The sequence below is a fragment of the Xenopus tropicalis genome, chromosome 7 (assembly GCF_000004195.4).
Source record: "Xenopus tropicalis strain Nigerian chromosome 7, UCB_Xtro_10.0, whole genome shotgun sequence".
NCBI classification, from domain to species: Eukaryota; Metazoa; Chordata; class Amphibia; order Anura; family Pipidae; genus Xenopus; species Xenopus tropicalis.
Genome location: NC_030683.2, coordinates 83,774,241 through 83,792,085, shown reverse-complemented (window position 1 = coordinate 83,792,085; position 17,845 = coordinate 83,774,241). Strand labels below are relative to the sequence as shown.

The 17,845-nt window shown below is 35.7% G+C and overlaps 1 protein-coding gene across 1 annotated transcript in view; it reads right to left on the bottom strand.

Annotated features, from left to right (window-relative positions):
* c11orf53 (chromosome 11 open reading frame 53) overlaps positions 1-17,845 on the bottom strand; it is a 42,035-nt gene that overhangs the window by 1,826 nt on the left and 22,364 nt on the right. The window contains exons 2-3 of the mRNA XM_002932932.5: positions 10,005-10,114; positions 2,355-2,397 (exon numbers count right to left, since the gene is read on the bottom strand). Coding sequence (XP_002932978.1) covers positions 2,355-2,397; positions 10,005-10,114 — 153 coding nt within the window. The remainder of the gene's footprint in view (positions 1-2,354; positions 2,398-10,004; positions 10,115-17,845) is intronic.

Here is a 17,845-nt window from a genome sequence, read left to right as displayed (position 1 = left end):
ATGTGCTGCCCCTTTCATGTTTGCATCAACCAATGTGCTATCCCCATAGCAAGAAAAATGCCTAGTGGTGCCTATATATATATATAAAAAAAATTACATATTTTAGCTCTGTTTATCTCTTCTTTAAATATAATCGCGATGCAAGGCATTAAATACATTTCTTCTAGCTTTGATCACATAAATAGCAATATATCACACTTCTAAAGTGTAATTACAGTGTAACTGGCAGAACTGCATAGTTCTCTCAGTATCATAGAGAAAAAGGTGATAACTGACATTTAGTAGGGATGATTTTCATAAGAATTCTTTTGTGTCTTTAATTAAAGTTGAATTTCCTACTTTGGGGAGCTAGGGGGCACAAAAGAACCAACTGGCTGGAAGGGAACTACCTCCCTTTTCAAGTATCTAGTAGAATTAAGTCTAAAACAACTGGAATTTTCTGGAGTTTTTCTTGAAATCATAAATGTCCAGTTGTTTTAAACTTAATTCTACTAGATACTGTGTTGTATATCATGACCTGGATGAATGAGAATCTTCATAGACTCCCTATATAAGATATACATGTCTGAATTTTGAAGGAGCTTTAATATTAACTATTTTGCATTATCCCCTTCATTTTGAGGACATTTTTTTGATCCAATATCACTCATATTTGTTTATCTTAGAACTGGGAAATCTCATTATTTCCTAGGGAATAATGAAAAAGTATTTTGGGGAATTGGGGAGTAGAAATCATTGATATATTAATAATGATAACTGATTTTGTTAAAGTAATTGAAATGCTACTTAAAAATATGGGATTTTAGTATCTTTTTAATTGTCCAATGTGACATCAACAGCTACGTCAGCATCTGGTGTCAGCTGGTGTGCAGCTGCACTAAGCAGATTTTGCCATGAAAATGGATGTTTTTGCATTTTCACGCTGAAATCCAATTAATGGAGCTACACAAAGTGGTTGGGAGCAGATCCGCTTTTCTTTGCCTGTGAACAAAATGCAGGCAGCAGTGCCGGGCCAAGCCGGCTGGGCACCCTTGGCAACCTAGGTAAATGAAAGAAGAGGTACCTGCCTGGCACCCACCCACTGTTGCACCCTAGGCAGGTGCCTCTTCTGCTTACCCTTAGTTCCAGCTCTGGCAGTTGGAGAAAAGCAGACCATCCACTACATGTGCCTTTATCCTAAGCTATTTCCAACACTTATGGAAACTGGTGATGTTCATCAAAGTTGCTTTATTAAAGGAATCCTATAAGGGGACCTATACCCAAGAACTGTTTATTACATAAGGAAAGAAAATGTAATTCTAACTTTCCAAGTTAGTTATTTGTAAATGTAACTGCGGTTTAAAGTTGGGTTTTCTGTTTCTTGCTGCACTGTTGGTTCTGATATTTGAAACTATGTTGAAGAAATCAAACCCCCCTCGGCTGCCTTATGCAGTTAGAATCACCAGTACGAAGAACAGAATGGGATGGATGTTCAATAGCAATTATACTTACAAAATTTGCAATTAATGCAAGTGCATTTGCAAGCTGCTTAAAATGTTTTTTTCTTTCATCAAAACAGTGTCAGATATCCCCTTTAATTAGGCTTTTTTTTATCTAACATTTTGTTTGTCATCTTTTGTTTTAATAAACCTTTTCTGAAAAGAGGATGCTTGAGATTGTTTTATTAAACATTAAACACATAAATGATTAATGCCAATACAAAAAAAAACATTAAAAAGGCACCCTCTGCAATTTAGTACTGAAAATTAAAAATGAATGAAAATGTGGGTGTAGCTATGAAAACACCCCTGCAGTGAGCACCCTACTGTCATAAAAATTAATACTTGTGATCAGTCTACTAGACACTTACAGACAAGTAATAACAAATGTAAAGTTAATCTAGAAACTCACAGCAGTCAATGAGATTTCCTGAGAGCTAATTCTACATGTTGATTGGTACTTGAATTGGAGCAAACACTGCATCTGCTATTAGTCCAAGATGCGAGAATAAGGTACATGTCTGATTAGTTACTGGTTACTGCACTGATACATATACTGGCATCTATTTTATATCAAGAAAGCCCCTGAGCCTTTTATTTCATAAACTCTTTGATCAGCTGTTTGTTTTTGGCATGAAATAGAAGCACAACTGCCACAAAGACTTCACAGAGCAAGTAGAAAAATGGATTACATTAGTTATACAGTATATATCAAATAACTAGGAGCTCTTTTTAAGATTTATATGACAACAAAAAGACTCACCACATATTAAAAGTACATTTTGAAGTACACTGGCACAATAGAAATACAATTAGTTTTACAGTAGCCTGAAAACACATTGATTTATGTTATCTCATATAAAAAAAAACACTTACTTGACATTTGGACAAATGGAGTCTGGGATGCATTGGTACTGTTCTGTAATACAAAGACATTCAAAAACGCTTAGAGAAACATTCCAGGTTCAAGTTCATGTCTGTTCTGTGTCTATTGAACTACTTGACATGTAAAACCACAAGAAAAAATGTGATTTAATCATGTAGTATCCAAAACAAAATAACAGGCAGAGATAGTTTTATTTTAAATCGGATATTAATATCATTTTTCTAAACAAGGGTTACTAACTTTTTCAAACATTCCTGACTTTTTCATTCAGAGGCTGATTTCCTCTGACACTTTTCATAAATCCCTATTATCAGTAGGACAACTGCCCAAAATGAAATATTGGGTTGCTGCCTGGTTTGCCCTATAGAAGAATTTAACAACTGATGTCCCTAACTCTTCATAGGTAGGTAGTTACAATTACAATTAGGTCTATTTTTTGAAGAAAGAAGTTATACTCAAGAAATTGGAAAAAAAAAAAAACATGTGTTGACTTATGTACAGTAGAGCAGCTACTGCTGTTTTAGGCACATTCTATCAAAGAATGCCAATAATTGCATTTATAATTAAAAACATCTATTAGTCCAAGCAGAAGACATCATGCGAATATGCAATTTCTTATCACATCCATATTGGAATGTTGCAAATGCTTTGGTTGGGTGTCCTGCAATCATATTATGGAAGGACAATGATTTCACACCCACAGATGTTCAGTTTTCAATAGAGAATTTCATGTCAAAGCATGCATGTGATTTACAGTATATGATCAAATGCTGTTGTGATTTGTTTTGTATTAGTAAAATTATACTGTTATTCAAAAGTCAAAAGATTGTTTTTCTAAACATAAATGTATTATCAAGCCTGAGGTGGAAAGATAGTCTGTCCTGGTACAACATTGAAAAGGAATGAGACATAATATGTCATCACTGAGATTAATGGGGACTAAAGAGAGACTGAAACAAACAGAATTACTTTAGTATTAAGAAAAGAAGCTAAATGTGTCCTTATCCCTTGGACTATTTACTCTATGGGCCTAAAATAAAGAGCTGAATTGCTCATTTTATTTGGAACAAATGAATGTATTTTAACTGATTACTTTAGGTCTTGATCATCTTTTGTGTCTAACATGAACATTCTACAAATTACAAGCATCAATTCAGTGAAGAGGTTTACAATGTGGTTGTGATACTTCAGTCTTACCATGTCAGTACAGTTACTTGATGGGTAATTCTATGGATAAATGATTTATGCTTTATGTATTATTTTGTAGGAACTTTATTACATGTCAGACGCTTTGCATTAAGCTATACTGGAAGATCACTATATTTCTTCGGATTAATTCATTTTATTAAAGGTATATATTGTATCACACGTGACCTCATACATGGAATGTTGCCCACTTGACTTGCAGTCATTATACCTGGTGATGTTACCAAGTTGATCATATGACTATAATGGATGAAAGGGTATATATAAATATGTGCTTTATACAAGTTTTTTTTCTGCCCCTTGCATGGATCTGAAAAGCATAGGCCAATTTTTAACATGCCTTAAAGGGAATCTATAGCAAATAAATGCACTGATGTAAACTTACTGAGGGTGCTTCTTTGAGCACTATTGCATTTTAGATTAACCTATCATTTTTAAAGGTTTGCACTTCTTGATCATCACCTCTTTTTCAGAGTCAGAGTGTCAAAGACCCAAGGGTTATCTCACTTTGTAGGTGGCACATAGTCAGTTTGGGTTGCTAACACTCAAAAAGAGCTGCTGAAATAAAGCCTGGTATTAGCAGTCTAAAATGGTTAACGTCTTAGAAACCACTGCAAGATCAAAAAACACTTATCTATTTTATTAGGCTTCCCTAATCCTGACTATAAAAGTACAATGGCCTAAAAATTATCTAAATATTACACATGCTTTTTCTTACAGAAAACTCTAACTATATTTTTACTACTTATGTTATTATCCTGTTTCATGAAAAGCCATATAACTTTTGTTTTCTGAAGATTTCCATTTTGTAGTCAGTGGCAGGTCTTGATTTGCACAGATATCATAGCTATATAAATAAATATAGTAGAGAAAGTAGAGAAAGTAGCTGTAGCTATATAAATAAATAAAGTAGAGAAAAATGGTTTAAAAATATTTGCTTAACTTCAAAAATGTGCCTATTTTCCATTATTTTTAACACACACAGAGGAGATGGCAAACAATATGATTTTTGCATTCGGCAAATAGCGAGTTCCTGTTACGTACTAAAGACAAATTTGGAGGTTGCAATTTGAATGAAATTTGCCCATCAGAGGCTTCCTTTTGCTAATAGTAAAGCCGAGCAGCTGTCCAGAAAATAAAACCCTACATGGAAATAGGTTCATCAAAAGCAACATGTTTACCATTTAAAGAAGTGATTCAAGTGCTGATGAAAGACGAAGCAAAAGGCTTTCTGTACGAGAGCAACAGTCCTTTGTACAAAGACTAAATTGAATTGTCCTATACAATATGAATTCCCTGTCACACAGCTTTGAAATCAATGCTCTGTTGAAATACTACATGAACTACATGAAGGGACAAACATGGAATTCCCGTAAACCCTGTTATGGAAAGCAGAGTGTTTCAGAGCATGCTAGCTCAAAGCCTGTCACTGGAACAAATCCTGGTATATAAGTGAAGCACAGGCAACATTATTTAAAGGGAAAATATATGAGCTCCATCATGTAAATAAAAAACATATAGCATAAAGTCTAAGCAGACTTTAGAGTTAGCTCTAATACACTAAAGGGTGCCCATTGACATCTTTTTCTTGTTGCATGTCCCCTTCATCCGCACAATGTTTTTACATGGGGGGGGGCATCTACACAATGATGTCTGGGGGGTATTTAGTTTGATACTGAAGCATCATTTCCCTGCTTCTGTTCAGCTTTGGTGCCAGTGCACTTTTAAATTGCCCATAACGATTTGGATCTTTGCCCAAGTTGGTGCAGGTTACATAGCAGATAACGGATAAGCTCTGTAAAACACCATTGAGTTTTACAGAGCTGTTATCTGCTATGTAACCTGTGCCTTTTTCACAGCTCGAATGGCTGCCCTGCAGCAAAACTGCAGCTTCAGGATATAAATTATAGTAGATTTTCTAAAGCAAGCACACAACTGTTACCAATACAGGGCAACACTACATCATATTTTGATTACTTTAAAACACTTAGGGGCTGATTTACTAATCCACGAATCCGAATCCTGAATGGGAAAAAATCGGATTGGAAACGAACATTTTGCGACTTTTTCGTATTTGTTACGATTTTTTTGTTGCCGTCGCGAGTTTTTCGTAGCCGTTATGACTTGCGCGAATTGCAGCGACTTTTTCGTAGCCATTACGACTTGCGTGAATTGTCACAACTTTTTCGTATTGAGCGCTAGTAAACGGTGGGCAAACCTTAGGGGCAGATTTACTAATCTACGAATCCGAATCCCGAAAGGGAAAAAATCGTATTGGAAATGAAAATTTTGCGACTTTTTCGTCGTCGTCGTGATTTTCCATATTTGTTGCGACTTTTTCGTCGCCGTCGCGATTTTTTCGTATTGAATGATAGTAAACGGCGGAAAAATCGGATTGGTTTTTCCGCCGTTTACTATCATTCAATACGAAAAAATTGTGACGGCGACGAAAAAGTCGCGGAAAATATACGAAAAAGTCGCGACGGCTACTAAAAAATTGCGGGACATACGAAAAAGTTGCGACGCCGATGAAAATGTCGCAAAAATACCGATCATTACGAAAAAACGCATTTGGCGCCTTCGGACCGTTCGTGGATTAGTAAATCTCCCCCTTACTGTTCCTTTAAGACACACTACATACAAATGAAGCAGCAGCCCTTTAGACATTTAAGGCCAGATTTATGATTGTTGAAGGCTTTGGTATTGAGGAATCATAAAGAAAACCCTGTGTTTTGGGCAAAAATATCTTGTTAGCTGAGATTTTCCCTTTCTTAAATAAAAAAGAGTTCAGTGACTTTAAGGTGTCAAACTTTTTTTTATTTAAGAAAGCCAGGTTGGTAAAAAAAAACCTCAACTAACAAGATATTGTTGTTCGAAACTCCATGTTAGTTACTTAACTCACTTGAGGTTTTCTTTATTATTGTTTGAGCTGAAACACTTAAGCAATCATAAATGAGGCCTATTTATCAAAATTTAAATTTGTGATTATTCAAGATTTTTTTTTTTATTAAAAAAACTTGAAAACTGACCAAATGCGAATGTGGCTTATTTATTAATAAACCTAACTCTCAAAAATCCAGTCAGATAAGTAAGTGAAAAAAAAAATCCAAACACATAGCAATTATAATTGTACTCATCATTTTCAATAAGTGTTCCAATTTTCAAAAAAAAATAAATAAATTGCAGGACAGCTTCCATTGACTTCTACATGAACTTGCCAGCTTTTAAATGCCACATTTTGACATTCGAGTTTTTCAAACATTTGAGTTTCAGAAACCCTAATTTGAATTTGCAAGTATTACCGCAAAAAAACCCAAACCCTCCAATCGTGGAAAAAACTGGCATTGGAGTGTTAAAGGGGTTGTTCACCTTTGAGTTAACTTTTAATATGATGTAGAGAGGGCTATACTTCATTTTTTAGCATTTGTGTTTTTTTTAGTTATTTCACTTTTTGTTCAGCAGCTCTCTAGTTTGGAGTTTAAGCAACTATCTGGTTGCTAGGGTCCAAATTATCTTAGCAACCAGGGATAGGTTTGAATAACAGACAAGTATATGGATAGGAGAGGGACTGAATAGAAAAACAAATTATAAAAAGTATCAATAACAATAAATCTGTAGCCTCACAGAGGAATAGTTTTTGGCAAAAGAAATAAATAATTAAGACCAATTGAAAAGTTGCCTAGAATAGGCCATTCTATAACATACTAAAAACTGACTGAAAGTTAATACACCCCTGTAACAAATCTGTACCTGATGTACCCCATGTGCTCTGTAAAAAAAAACCATCATGTCAAAAGCTGTTTTTGTCTTACAGCAATAACACTTGACATGATTCTATAAAGGTTGACAGGGTTTAGCTTGATCACTTATTTTCCACATTCTCTGAATTATTCCCTTTCACTACTATTGACTAGAAGGGGATTTGCTGCCTTGAATAAAGTCTCTTCCAAGTGTTGCTGTTTCATAATATGAAGCAAGGTGCCTAAGTGCTTTCTTTCAACAGTCTCCATACATGCATAATGGATATTTCAATCACGCAAATCACTACATACAAGATTTTTGCCAGTGCAGACTAAAGCTGGCCCTGCCTTATAAGATCTGCTTATTTGGTTTGTTTTTTAAATGTTCATTCAGACAACACTGTATTTGGTGTTTGAAACTGTTTAATATTTAAAGTACTTCCAGTAATCCACATATTTTTCTTTTATTTCCATGTCTGTGTAAATATACTTAGTGATATCTATATGTTTGCATTAACCAATACCCCTGCTACTCTGCAGTAAAGGAAGGATTAACCACAGCATTTGTGGCATTTCTTCATGCAAGGACCTTACTGGTTATTTCTAGTTATTTCTGCACATATTGAATGGTTAAAGCACCAGACAAAATGACCCATAAACACAGCACAGGGTGCAAAGAGCACTTTTCAGGATTATATTTTTCATTGTGCCATACAAACTTCCAATTTTCCAATACCATGTTATGGATTCTGATTTTTTGCTGATGGTTAGTAAAGTGCAAAGTGCACTTTAAGAGGCATTTCACCATCCTTTTTCCCAGAAAGCAGCATTTCCCCCCTGTAATTCAACGTAATTGCGGCTACGAGGGGTGGTTGCTTTTTTGTTAAAATGTATAAACATTTCTTAGCTTTTGTTGGCTTTTATTTATTTACCAAACTGCAAATTATTTACTGTTGAATTAAGTCCAGAATTCAAAAATGGATATAAAACTGTGGGTTTTGCAGTATTCTGATCTTAAAGTTGTGACTGTTTTTGCAACTGTATTTCCAAATAATAAGCCCATAGTAAAACTAGCAAGTTTTTTGCATCCTTATAGCTAGATTCTCAGCTATAAAGCATGAATGAACTGCTGCTTTGTGAGAAAAAAGAAATAAAATGCCAAGCATGGGTAATGTTTTGAAACTGTAGGCAGATCATTTAAAAAATATTCTACTTTACTAAACATATACATAGCTTTGGAACAAATACAAAAAGGATTTTTATCTGCTAATTAGTTATCTAAGTTTTTCTCTTCTGAGCCTGTACTTTATGTAAAAGTAAGAAAAGTGGCTTACAAGAAATAAGCTTGCAGGGACATTTTACTCATTTGAAAACACTTTACTTTATTTAAGACCTAGGGCTATGAATCACCTTCTTATCCGTTAAGCTTGACCTTAACTTAATTCAGCCATCCATCCATTTATTTCTTTCAGAATGACTTTTTGTTTCTTGTGTGTTTTTTTCATGTACATATTATTGTTTTAAGAGTTGGATTATGGATACAGCGTGAGTAGGTGGATGAGCAGCATAATAAAGACTTAAAACAACCAATTTACATAAAGATGGTGCTTGTTTTGCTACTGACTTTATTGAGTACCAAGGTATAAGGCAGTGACATGGGTCAAGACCTGTCTGTGCTTTTTGACTTTGTTCAAGTGTTTAGTTGGATTAGTGTTATGTAATTTCCACTTTTAAACCCTAGTGCATAACATACAGCCTTCTCTAGTCCCTTCTCTAGTCACTATTGAATCACAATTATTTAAAGAACCCCCAATCTAAAATACACACCAACTGAAATACTCCTGTAGTGATCTAGTGAAATGTATGCGATAGAAGGGAATCACAGCACCTGTTCCCATCAAAATGAGTAAGATCTAGTGAGTAAACTGCATTGTTTATTGGTCCAGTTTCTCCTAATTATTTGGTCTAGAGGAGATAAGCAAAACTGTGCCTTCAGGTTACATGCTGTTGTGTCTCTAACTCTTGTTTTTGATGCCTTGAAGCATTTAAGAGATTATCTGTTGGATCATCAGTGCATTAAACATCTTCAGTTGTAAAGCATGCAAATTAGAGGGGGAGTCTGATTATCTTTTGTGATCTGCTCTTCAATTGCTTTGGTGGACGGCCCAAGATTCACTCCTGATGATGGCTACATTACATTACATTAATAATACAATGGATAACATACTATAAAGTAGTAATTGTGTAAGTCACTAATTATGCTACGTATAGAGTGAGGCAAATACAGGACAGGTAGAACATTGGTCACCCTGTAGACTACTGTGGTCCCTCTGGGCAGGCTGCTAAAATTCACGAGTCATGATCTATGTACTACCTGCTCACAAAGTTATATTGAAATGATATCTAATCTTCACAATAACACATTGTCTAGAAAATAGGATTATAATGGTATTGAGAGCTTGTATTTATTATCACATGCTTACAAAATACATATTTTCTTATGGAAGTATGACCTTTACAAACAGGTTTCTTCTTGTCGTCTTTTCATTTGTTAGCTATTATTGTACTTGAACCAGGTTTTTATAGAGTTATTTAGAGCTGTAAACCCCTTATCGGAGATTTTACTACTTTTGTGTTCTCTTTTATGTTAACATCATATCATGATTTATCAACAGACAAAAATACAGTACTTACATTTAACCTTGAACTAGTTGTCTGTCTAGATCTTTTTTCTGCAAGAAGGTCTTTGACTGTATGTTTTACTCGGACTCCCTGGTAAATTCTTTTATTGAAGTCACTTGGAACTATAAAGAAAAAAATGACTTTAGTATACAGCATTGCATATTTGTCTATAAACTGTATCACAGTTAAACAGTTTTCAGAGGGCCAGCAACTGGACCAAATTAAGGTAATTTATTTAGAATTTATCATTCAAAAATGTAGGATAAAATGTTGGTCTTTGTGTTGACATTAAATGCAGAAGAAAAACATGAAAAACAGTAATCCAGCATTTTGCTAAGATTCACACAGCTCATATAATAAACAAAGTAATGGAGAACCTATACTTAGCAATTATTGCTATTAGTGATGAGCTTCGGTGAAAAAAACTTTGAAAAGATTCATGAAACGGGGAGAAATTAGCGAAACGAGGAAATCGACATGCAGCAAAAAACTATGCGGCAGCAAAAAAATGACTCTCACAACAATTTTTTGATGCACATCATTTTTTTTTGTTGTGCTATGTCCTGCAGCACAAATCTACCAATAGTGAAACATGGAAATTCTACAACAAATCTAAGAAAATGAAATATATTATGAAGGTTAAGGCATGCTGGGAGCTGTAGTCCAACAACTTTAGGGTTATATTCTGAAAGCAATATTGCTCAGTATGTCATTCCCCACTCTTCACAGCCTGTGGCTGCATTAATATAAAAAATAATCATCCAATGAGAATCCTAACTGATCTGTGTAAATCTGGTTCCATGTTCTTTGTTCCTGAATATGAAATTGTCAGCTTTAAGCACAATTTTCCTAATACTGAATGTCCGATATCCAAATGTTTGTTAACTGTGTAATATAATAAAAAACAAATGATATAATAATCTCTGAATATAAGTTAACAGTAAGATGCCTGACATAGTGCAAGTAATCAGCATTCTTATTGGTGAACTCTCTTGCATCTATAAGTTTTTGGCCAGTTGAATTCTCATTGGTGAATTAATTTCCATGTGTAATTGAGTTTTTTGTTAACTTCAATAGACAACTATGGGACAGAGTGGTACAGCTATATTGTTAGTTGGATATACCCTAGTATAATTGATTTACATGGTGACAACATCATTGGTGCAGTCTGGGCTTTTCAGGCTTCACCAAGCAAGCTAAACTGCCGAGAAATGAAATGATAAAATTACAGACACAGATAATGAAAATTACAAATGAATGAAAACACCGGAAGAGTTAAGCATCCCATATACAAAAAGTATTCTTAATTGTATAATTTTACACAAGTCCAAAGGGACCTTTTATATTTTTTTTAAAGCAAAACACATTTTGTAAATACCAAACTTGCATATTATTATCCCAAATTTTTCACAATAAAATGATTACTGTGGATACATAAATAATTTTGTAGTGACATAATACAATTTGTTACAAAATGAATTTCAAAAGCAAAAAATTATTTATCTGACACCAAAATAATTTAATTGTCATAAAATGAATTTTCCAAAGATGACAGCACCACGGTATGCTTAATGGCTTAACGTTCAAAACAGCAACATTTTGGGGGATCCCCACCATTTTTCAAGCGATGCCTGAGAAAATTAATTTTATTGATTCATTAACTTCTAAAACAAGTTTTTATATTCACAGAATGAATATTGTGCTGACAAAATGGAACCCTACATCACTGTGTCCACAACTAGAGCTACATTTACCAATCTGGCACAACAGAAAAATCTATAGTTATGTTGGATAAAAGTCCTTTTGGTAAAAAGCATGGGCATTGGCTTTACCCAAATCATCAGTATATTAAATAAGCCTTTGTATCTTTCATTGGTAGCCAAACATATTCCTGTGTGTGACCTATGGATCCAACATCCCATTTATAAAGTGTATGACATGATGTAAGGACTGTGAGAAGCACTGGGAAATTAGTCACCTTGGCATATAGGCTAAACTGTTAAGTATGCCTGAAAAACATGGGGCATATTTAGTATAGTATGTATTTTCTCCATGTCTCCGCAGTTCTCCGCAGTTCATTAGGCATATTTTCGTAAAATATAACACTGTAAGTTTGCTTTTGTAAGAGAAATGAGCCAAATTTTCTCCTGGTACAAATTCTCTGTAAAAATGTGTTAGTGATTTTCTGCATACAGTTGTAGTAGGGCATATTCTATAGAGAGTTTTACAAATGAATAAATTATACACGTGGATATTAGCAAGAAGGAGATAATGTAGATAATGAGATGCAAAAGTGCCTGCTCTATCTTTATACAGGTATGGGACCTGTTATCCAGAATGCTCAGGACTTGGGGTCTTCCAGATAATCAGTCTTTTTGTAATTTGGATCTCCATACTTTGTCAACTGAAAAAAATATTTATGCAATAAATAAACCTAATAGGATTGTTTTGCCTCCAGTAAGGATTACTTATATCTTGCTTGGCATCAATGACTGTTTTATTATTACAGAGAAAAAAGAAGTCAATTTAAAAAAAAAAAAAAAAAAAAATTAAAGGGATCAGATAACAGATCCCATAACTGTAATGACTGTTTGCCAGCCTGAGCCTAGAGAATTTCCTCTTAGCAATAATTCTGCACAAAAGATATGCCCATTGACTTAAGCGCCCATTGACACGTATTTGGGTCAAGAAAAAGCACCAGTTGACTCCACTGCATAAATTTTATAAATATTTATAAACATAAATTAACAGCCAATATGTATAACAAACATTCTGGCTCAGTGCCTAAAAATAGGTTGTTAATTATACAAGATATTATTAGAAGAAGTGGTTATACTTTTATTAAGCACATTTGCGTATGGGATATTAGCAACATTCAGGAGATAAACAGCAGGGCTATGTATGGTCTTGTCTCTACATGAGATGCTATTCATACACCCTAACTTGACATTTTAATCCTCATATACATAGCACAGTAACGATATCAAACACATGAGCACAATACATGACTAAAAAGTTAAAAATAAACGAGATGAACATGATCTAAATGGGGCAATGCCAAAACATAAATTTATGCCTAAAAATTAACTTATAGTCCTTGGCAGTACTTAGTTAGAACTGAACCTTTTATACAGTGTTCACTGCTTGCTTATAGTGTTATAGTGCATTGTGGATATGGCCCATGGGACGTTTTATCTTCTGGAGTATTTAAAGGGGTTGTTCACCTTAACTTTTAGTATGATGTAGAAAGTGCTATTCTGAGATAGTTTGCAACTGGACCTTTTTTTCATTATTTGGAGTTTTTTAATTATTTCAGTTTATGTTTAGCAGCTCTCCAGTTTGGGGTTCCTCAGCTATCCCGTTGCTAGGGTCCAAATTACATTAGTCAGGGGCAGGGGCATTTCTGGCTCCTCAACTGGGGCTCCTCAGATTCCACCCCCTCGGCCCCCCCACCTCAGCTGCCCCTGCTAACTTCAGTGGTGCTGCCGAATGAGGCAAGTTTCTCAAATCACCTCATGACAGCAGCAACCCTGAGACCAGGGAGTGGTTTGAATGAGAGATGGTATGAAAATAGGAGAGGACCTGAATAGCAAAATAAGTTAGGAAAAGTAACAATAAAGCTGTAGCCTCATACAACAATAGTTTTCTGGCTGCCGGGGTCAGTGTAGTGCCGAGCCTGGCGGCTTGCCCCCCCCCCGCCCCTGTGTGCGATGTGACTGCAGTGAGGGGGAAAGTGGCCGGAACTAGGGGTAGGTGAAAGAAGAGGTACCTGCCTGATGCCCCACCCTATGCTTGCAGGTGCCTCTTCTGCATACCCCTAGTTCCGGCCTTATGTCAGTGACCCCCATATGAAAGCTGCAAGGACTTAGATGAAGATGTCAAATAATTCAAAACTAGCACAAATAAATAACGAAGGCCAATTGAAGTTGCTTAGAATTGGCCATTCTATAACATAGTAAAAGTTAACTTAAAGGTAAACTACCCTTTTAAGCCAGTGAAGTGCCCACGCTGCCAGCACCATCCCGACAATAACTTCAGTTGGAACTACCTGCCACTACTATTTAAGAAGGTCTTAAGCTAAAATTATTCTAATGTGTATTTTGCATATACAGTAAGTGGCAGGGGCAGTTTTGTCCACGAAAAATTCCTAAATCTGTGGTAAAATTATAAATCCTATGGCAACTTAGTAGTATCACTCGGCATTGTATTTTCCTAGCTACTGTTCCATGCCTCTCTTTCTTGTCAATAGCTTCTTTCTTTTGATCTATTTCTGTATGTGTCTCTCTATCATTCACTTGTTTGTATTATATTAAGTACTTTGTTGTTTTAGCAAATGTCAGATGTCCATATCTGTACTTTCATTTTAGGGAAGGAGAGCATTTTGATTCTTTAGGATAGCACATAAACAAAGCAGGTGGCAGGTGACAGGTGTATACTGGAGCTATGTCGTGCTCCTGTGTGCAGGCCTCCTTTCAAACGAAGGCCATCGTAAATCTAAATTAATGTGTGCCATAAAAGACAGAGATGAATGCTTCCTGGCAGACCTGGCCAAGAAAAACAAATACAGTCAATGAAATTCAGATAATAATCTGCCTTAGGTAGGACAAATTTGTATTTTGCATTTGTATAATGCATTGTTCACAGTAGCATTTCTCTCATGTTTTAGAGAAAAACAAAGAAATTACAAGATAACAATTTGGTCATAAACTGGTCTTCTAGCAATTGAAAGATAAATAAGCAGTCTGCTTAAGGGCTCTGGCACACGGGGAGATTAGTCGCCCGCGGCAAAACTCCCTGTTCGCGGGCGACTAATCTCCCCGAGTTGCCTTCCCCTGCCATCCCATCGGCGACAATGTAAGTCGCCGGTGGGATGGCAGACGCAGCGGGGCAATTTCGGGAAATCGCCGAAAAAGACTTGCGAGTCTTTTTCGGCGATTTGCGCGAAATCGCGCCGCCGCGTCTGCCATCCCGCCGGCGACTTACATGTTCGTGATTATTTATGCTAACCATTGCCATTACATTAATGAGTACTTCCTGTCATTAAATTAAAGTCAGAGAAACTAGGAATATATGGAACATTCACTAACGAAGTGCAAATGCAAAGTAAAAAGGTGCTATCGGTATACTTGTTATCCACAATGCAGCATTCGTACCCAGCATTCCAGCTCAATTGCGTGCAACACAAAATGTGTGCTTGCTGCTTCTTGTGCATGGTATATACAAATGTTTTTTCTATTCTATATATAAGGGACAAGTTTCATTCTGTGAAAACTTTCTGCTTTAGGGTAGTGGCACATAGGAAAAAATGCCTTTCTACCAGCAATAATGTAAATGGCCAGTGGGAAAGCATACACTTTGTTTTTTCCGAAATTGTCCAGTTCTAGCAACCAATAGCACAAGTGACCTTTAAGTCACTAGATCTGTTACAAACTTAATCACATTTACCCTGCAAATATGTTAGCATTAGATCCCACAGCACTTATCCAAGAATTTCTGTGTACCGCTAGCATGCTGATGGGCAGACAGGGTTTATCAGCCTCACTGTGATAAAGAGATGTCTGTCTGGCACAACCCACTTGACGGGATGTTACAGCACCCTGAGGGGCATATACCTTCAGGGGCTATATTACTTTGTTTGAAATGCAATGGGAGGTGCACATTCTGGGACCTAAAACAAATATGTTGTGTTTAAACTAAACTATTGCTCGCTACTTTTGAGCTGCTCACATGTCTTTTGGCCAAGCCCTAGCTTGTCTGTGCACTCATTTCCAAAGCTTATTATTGTATGATGACAATATACCCTGCTGAAGGGATCAAGGCAAAGATTAAAAAAAAGTGACCATAAAGGGAAGTTATTGACGTAGAGTCATTTTTAATATTAATAGTAGCTAACATTTGCATTGGAATGGGTGTGTAGGTGCTTTAAAAAGTCTTTTTGTTACCATGTTAAACACAAGCCAAGTTTGTTTGTTGTAAGATATTATAGTCTCATTATTGCACCACTAACATGTCAGTGTATTATAAAGCTAAAGTGAACACATGAAAATGTAAGACTGTATTCTGCTGGGGAACCTTCTCTTCAACGGGCTCAAAGTAGGCACAGCCAATATAATTTCCTTATATCATATATCTTTCTTATATGGATAAAAGCAGGTTTTTTTAATTGTTTTTATTGAGTTTAATTTAAACAAACAGCTTACAATGCAGAATATGTGTTAAAACTTATGTTTTATAATTAAATCAAAATTTGAAAACTCGAATGTAAAACTTCAGCATCTAAAAGACCCATTGAATATAATGAGTAAAATACAAATTTGATGCATTTGAGTATTTTTCACAGTTTTGTAATAAAATTCACAAACAGAAACAATTGTGCTCAAACAATTAGAAAAAAAAAAATCCCATTTCGCATGTAATATTTTTCATTATACTATATTGCATTGAGACTTTTATTAGGCATTGTGAATTTTTAAAACCTGCTTGAAGAAGTTATAATTTTAATGTAAAATATCAAGTATTTTATTAAAGGAGAAGGAAAGGCAAAGTCACTTGGGAGTGCCAAAATGTTAGGCACCCCCAAGTGACTTAAATCGCCTACCTTTTACCCTTGTTAGAAGAAAACTGCACCAGCCCGGGGTACCTGCATCGCTTCCTACTTCCTGTTCGCTTGCGTGCATGCGCAGTAGAGTGAAAAAGTCGAACTTTAACAGAGAAGTCGGCTTTTTTAACTCTAATGCGCATGCGCCAGTCCCGGGAATTTGCTGGCAAAACGAAGCCGGAAGGAGGAAGCGCTACAGGTACCCCGGGCTGGTGTGGTTCTCTCTTAACAGGGGCACCAGCCTGGGGGTCACTTGGGGTTGCAAATGCAAAATGTGTCTCAAAGCACCATTTTGGTCTCATTGCAAACATTTTTGCCATTAGAGATACATATTACCCTATATGTCTGTTAAATGAAAACAAACTAACCAAGATACCATACTGCTATTAAAAAAGCAGATTCTTATGACATTATCAAGAACTTATGTCTGTTTCTTTTAATACTGAAAAAAGTTGAGCTGTGAATATTTCCTGCTACTTGGATTGACAAGGTGGATATGATTTGGCAGCTAGCATTATATGTCAAAATATAACATGACCAATACCAAAACAGTGCAAAACAATGACCACCTACTAGAGATTAATTCTTAAGAAGAGCTTGAAACAGAGAATAGGGGTCTAGATGAATACTAATGTCATTCCTGTCAGTGCCGCCTATCACGGAGAGCTGATAAGTGTTTTTGTACCTTTGCTTATTTATAGCAAAACTCACAAAATATAGCATTGATGAGAAAATCCATAATTGTTACTATTTTCTTTGACTCAAGAACCCATCTCCTTTAAAAAATGTATTTTGTGCCACGTTCCTAAAACCTAGTTCTTTAATTTATTTTACAGTGTTAAAGGGGATATTCAGAATTTCTGTTGGTCTTCTATTGGTCAGATTTGTGACTGCATACCCCAACATTGTATTTTTTTTCCAAAATAGACACTTTGATTTTTCTAGTTCTTATACATTCATAAGGACATATTTCAAGTATTACAGTTTTATCAACAAACTTTGCACCAGATCTAGGAACCAGGGCTGCCATCGGAAACGTTGAGGCCTTCTACAAGTTCCTTATCATGGACCCACCCACGAGTGTGTAGTACCAACATTTTTTGCCATACCTAGTAAAATGTGCTACACAAAAGATCAGCTGTGGGGCCCAAAAACTAGTCATTCCACTGCTGAAAAGTTCATGTAGGAGATGCTCATACCATTCAATAAATATATCCCAACATAAACAGATGATGTTACTCTACAATTAGTAGTT